Raw genomic sequence first — 6,000 nt, forward strand, 5'->3', positions numbered from 1 at the left:
GAAAAATCTGTCAATGTCCCAATATTTATGCACCTGACCGTACGTGTGTGACTGTATGCATGCATAATCCCCCCCCCCCCCCCAACCACGTTCATGTGTATGCCAAAGACTTAAGCAGTATGACTGAATCCCTGTATCCCAAATATTGGTCTTTAGAGACCCCCTCCAGTTCTGACTGAGACCAAATAGCTCCTGGCTTTTCTTTTGTCAACTGTTCTAAAGCCACGTATCCATTAGCAGATATCGGCATGATAGTACGATTACGACATCATAATCGTATCGTCGTTCCCCTTCCCCCTGCAGTACTTACACTGAACGATTGATCGTTCAGTGTAGGCACATCATGTCTTAACATGGGTAGTCTGTCGTTATCGGCAGATTGACCAGCAGGTTCAGTAGATAGTTGATGTTGGAAACGTCCAGCGGGATCGCGCATCGCTGGTAATTTCCGACATAATAGTGTCCGATTTGTGCACGATTACTGAGCTCAGTAACATCGCGTAGTGGATACGTGGCTTAAGTCATTGCAATATTTGTGTAAAATGTTATTAATTTAATGGAATAGATCCATCCTTAGAGGAATTAAGGTTTGCCTCCTCTGGTGAGATGTTATAGCTGGCTGCCATGTCATGTACAGATGTGTCCTCGTACACCTAGGATTATATTTACTAAAATGCTGGTTTATAAAAGTGGAGGTGTTGCCCATAACAACCAATCAGATTCTACTTATTTATTTAGCACCTTCTAGATCAGTGTTGGCTAACCTTGACACTCCAGCTGTTGTGGAACTATATATCCCAGCATGCCCTGCCACAGTTTTAGCATGCCCTAATAGCAAAACTGTAGCAGTGCATGCTGGGTTATGTAGATCCATAACAGCTGGAGTGTCGAGGTTAGCCAACACTGTTCTAGATGATAATAGCAAGAATCTGGTTACTATGAGCAACACCTCTACTTCTATAAACCTGCATTATAGTAAATATCCCCCCCTAGCCATACGGTGCAACTGAGCCACTCCAAGAGGTGTAATGTCATATTCACATCAGAGCAAAACACTGAAGTGTATTCTAGACACTGAGCTGCGACTTTAACCGCACAATAATTAGTTTTAAAGACATACACAGATGAAGCACAATGGAACTTGGCGTGAGAAAACAGTCTCTGCATCGTAGCACTTCATATACAGGGTCAGACTCATTCGCACACAGATGTACAAATGTCACACATTAAACTGATCAGTGCAGTCTGAAATTGACAAAGCTACTTTGTTAGTTGTATTTTCGTGCGAATAAGATGCACATTTTGGGAGAAAAAAAGTCACTTGGTGCGACCGAGTCGCATGGGACCTGCCTGACTGAAGATAGTGTATGACGACACATTTGTATGTTCTATGACACATGTCCCACAGTGCACAGTATTGTGTCTGCCTATAGCAATACAAGATGTGTGATAGTTTTAGTGACATTACAGATGACTGTACACCAAACAGTCTAGACTACTTGTGCGTTAAGGCAGATACAGGCACTGAACAAACATTAGGATGTCAATCATAATACTAAGCTGTCTTGATAGTGACAGGATAATTGTCCATTAAGCTGGTGGTTTCTCATCTGAATCAATAAAAAGTTTCACCCCTGTAAAAAAATGTAATTTGATCTACTTTAAATAAATGAAGCCTGTGGAAAGATGACCATCTTTTATGTTTGTCCCTAGACTATAAACCGATTCACACACATCCCTTCTGGAAAATGCCTGGATCGTTCTGAGGTTCTTCACCAAGTGTTATTGTCAGACTGTGACTCCAACAAATCATCACAAAAGTGGGAAATGAACAACATCCTTGGTGTATAAAATGCTACACCAACACACAGAGCTTAACGTGGCTGAAGACAGCTCCGAACCTGCTGCAATTAATAACTCTGTACAGTCAACACCCTTCTTGACTTAATGAAGGATAATGAAGACCTACAAATAGAACTGGGTCATCCTGCAGTTAATGTTTACAAGACTGCTTTCACCTTAAACTTCTTACATGCTTACAACATCTTGATTTATGATGTTTGTAAAAGTGCTTCTAGCTCTTGTTTGTAGGAACAAAGCTAAAGACGATATTTTTGGGATTATACTCAGGGGTTGGAAGGTAGTTTTTAATACACACTTGAAAATCATTTGATTAGTCAGACAATTATGTTTCTTGGTGATAAACTAGAGCTCCATTCGATTTACACTTTCTTTTATTCAAAGCACTGCCACAATGTATTTTAGCAATGGTGGCCTTTCTCCGTGCTGCTGTTTTGAATGGGAAAATCTGAAATAGTGCCTCTTTCATTTTTCTTTTTGTATTCTAGACCTGTATGATGTGTGTAATATGTGCAAGAACAATAGGATGTATTTAATAGGATGCATGGAGAGTATCAATGAGGAGAATCCTTTACCTCAGGGGTGGGGAACCTTTTTTCTGCCGAGGGCCATTTTGATATATATATAACATTATTTGTGGGCCTGATGCAGGCCACGCCTTCTCTGTGTGACATAACATGGGGGCAGACCCACAATCACCAGTGATTACAGCAATGCCCAGAGCAGTCCGGGGAGCTGTAAGGGCAGCGGTGTGACTGTCTAAAGTGTTCTAAGGACGCTCCAGGTGGCACCATGCTAGCCATGAGGCTACCAGAAAAAAAGCTCAGAGGGCCAGACCAAATGATTCTGGGGGCCTTATTCGGCCCCCGGGCAGGAGGTTCCCCATCCCTGCTTTAACTGCTGTGTGCACAGTAATGAGGCTATAATTATGACAGTGGTGAAGTTTGTGAACTCCCACTGCTTCATGTATACAGATGTTAAGTTATTTTCAGACTTGTCTTATTTACCAAATTTAAACTCCATCCTTAAAACTTGCAACTTTTGATCTCTTTAAATATGTAGCCATGCTAAGTCCAATGCTCACATTCCAAAAGTGTCTTCACAGATCAAACAAAAGAAAGGTTTAGCACAGTGCTTTAGTGACTGAGGGACACAGTATTGTATTTCCCAATGTAGTATTTTACACTGGAAGAGTTGAAGCTCTGTGTCAGCTAGTCTCCGGTTACGCGGTATCTATGGTAAATACAGTGGACTGAGTAACGCTTACGAGATCTGTTCTGACAAATGTCCATGTATAAATATTGCATGTGTACAGTTTGAGGATGCCCATGCCATCTTGATGTTACTTAAGAGATACAAATAATCAGGCAGCCCTTTACATAGTAGTGATAGGTACTGTATCACCTTTATGAGACCATGTACTTGAAGATGTTTAGCATACGCACAGGGTTGACCACTGCTTAGTAGAATGAATGAATATTCAAGAAAATGCAGCCTATGAATTCAGTGTTTCCTGAAAATGAATCTTATAAAGTCTGAGAGATTGCAGTCTTCACTGTGGTTAGGCAATAAGCACTCCATACTGAGATAACATCATTTTCTGCAGACTAACATGCAGCTGTAAGACATTTGTGGTTAAATGGCTGTTTAAAAATGTATTTATTTAGAACATGTAGGTTTATATAGCATAAAAAGTTCTGATAGGTGATACTGTGACTAAAGTTGTAATAAGAGGATCAAATGGGTACCAGTGATATGCAGAATGGGCAATGCAGATGTTAACCACCATTACACAACACCCTGAAAACAAGGTAAGTCTGCTATGGATTATCAGTGTGCACAAGTGTAGTGACAGTGCTGGAACTGAAGTGCAGGACATAGCTTCCACAATCATTTACAGCCATACCATACAATTCAAGAGATTGCAATAAACATCCATTCACTCCTGTGACTTAACTACTGTATAGTGAATTTCATTACATATATTTTAAAATAATTCTACTATACAATATTAATAATATGCAGAACTGGATATTACCTTTTCTTATACCAATACATGGTCAATTGCTTATTTTGTCTTAAAATTTGTATTGTCCTGGTTTAGTTACACAGCCAATATATGCACCATTGCACTATCCTTATTATATATCTATGGTTCTGTATAGATATCAGCAAACAGGTGCTTAAACTAAACTACAAATCAATGTGCTGTGACTAAATGACAATAATCCAGATCAGTCTTTTTATATTGCAACAATTTAATAAATGTAAAACCAGTAGCACACTTGGCTTGGGAAACTATATGGTCAGATTAACTGGTGCTCTTAAGATAATTGCTGTACTGAAATCCTAGAGCTTCATCCATTGTCAATAATAAGAATTATTTAACCCCTGCCATTTAAAAACAGTGAACATCAGATTTATCACAAATTGTTTAGTTAAATTTGTTACATTATTGAAGGTTACATGATCAGAAACCAAACCTGTTTTCATAAACTCTACTAAAACTAATTTTGTGCCTGGTGGGGTTTTCGGGCATCTCTGCTGACAAATTTAAATTTTTACCTTTTTTTTTTTTTCTTCATCATATGGTCTCATGGGTCCACTTTATTGGATGAGTAGTCTCAATATAAGAATGGTAGTGCAATTGGCATTTATTTATGATCTAGGAAGGAGAATTAATCCATAGGACACAAGTTTATTATGCATATTGAAATTATAGCTAATAAGTGGGATATTGGCCCCCTACCTACTGGGTAAAATAAAATGTAAATCAGAAAACTAATGTAAAGCAATATACCAGTTTCCCACATAAATAAAATTGGCAAAACCAAAGTTTACACAATAATGTAGCTGATTTACTGTATGGCCTCCAGGTTCTAAGATTGCATATTGGTGTGTCCTTACTCAGCTACTTGTGTTATTCAAATGTTGTACTGTATAACTAACCTGTTAATACAATGAGAAGTCAACAAAATGTGTATGGTTTAGTGGATCTGAAATAACCGCATTTCACTAGATCCATTAATTGACTCTCTAAACAAGTACACCAACCTTGCATAGCAGCAGTGCAGGGCCACACGGAGGAAGCTTGTTCATGCTGACTATGCCAGTGGTTCTCAAACTCGGTCCTCAGGACCCCACACAGGTCACGTTTTCCAGGTCACCCAGCAGGTACACAGGTGTACTAATTACTCAGACAGACATTTTAAAAGTTCCACAGGTGGAGCTAATATCTCACTTGTGATTCTGTGAGGAGACCTGGAAAACATGCAGTTTGGGGTCGTGAGGACCGAGTTTGAGAACCACTGATCTATTAGTGTTACTACCCTGACCATAGGGACAAATGGTACTGTAGGATGCATTCCATGATTTGTATGTAAAAATATCAAACTATGGGTATGAAAATCACCATGTCTTTGAGTAGACCTTATCCTATGAAATGCATTCTTGTAAGAAAGGAAGCACACATTGTGCAGTTTGTGTATATTTAGCATGGGTACTTTGTGCAATCTGTGAATTTAAATGCATCACTACAACATCTCATTAACCCAGAGTGAGCAGATCCTGTTTGTTTTGTTGTCTGAAACAAATCTTGTGCTTTTACTTTGTAATATAATACCACTATGCATTTCTACTCATTTGTTTTAGGTTTTTTTTGTTTGATTTATGCAGATTTTTGATACACTGTTTCTGTAGAAATTGTACAGATACATTTTACTATGGATATATTGGGGATGTTCCTGGTAATTTGGGGGCCGCTTGTTTTTCTAGGTGCGAGAATAAATATTTTAATTTTTTGTCCTTGTTTTCTGGATTATCCTTCTATATAACTTGCTGACATGATACACAATGCTAGACACTGAAGAAAAAAAGTGTCAGTGATGTTGGCTCTGCCCAAATGAGGCTACAATCTAATAACCTGAACATACAGCCTAATTAAAGGCCCCCCATACATCAGAGATGGATTGCAGCAATCGTGCAATTTGCAATTGATTGTGTATAAACATCTTTCCCTTTTTCAATTGATTGTGGCAATTCTGCAATCGATTGAAAAAGGGAAAGATTTTTCTACACAATCGATTGCAAATTGCACGATTGCTGCAATCCATCTCTGATGTATGGGGGCCTTAACTGGGG

The 6,000-nt window shown here is 38.8% G+C and overlaps 1 protein-coding gene across 3 annotated transcripts in view; it reads left to right on the forward strand.

Annotated features, from left to right (window-relative positions):
- Positions 1–5,660, forward strand: part of GALNT7 (polypeptide N-acetylgalactosaminyltransferase 7) — a 155,059-nt gene extending 149,399 nt beyond the window's left edge. For all 3 annotated transcript variants that reach the window (XM_088448463.1, XM_088448462.1, XM_088448464.1), the window contains one exon: positions 1,714–5,660. In XM_088448463.1, the coding sequence (XP_088304589.1) occupies positions 1,714–1,851 (138 nt within the window). In that variant the 3' untranslated portion in view covers positions 1,852–5,660. The remainder of the gene's footprint in view (positions 1–1,713) is intronic.
- The last annotated feature ends 340 nt before the right edge of the window (positions 5,661–6,000 follow it).

This window comes from Taudactylus pleione, unplaced genomic scaffold, assembly GCF_031769625.1.
Source record: "Taudactylus pleione unplaced genomic scaffold, aTauple2 ptg000021l, whole genome shotgun sequence".
NCBI classification, from domain to species: domain Eukaryota; kingdom Metazoa; phylum Chordata; class Amphibia; order Anura; family Myobatrachidae; genus Taudactylus; species Taudactylus pleione.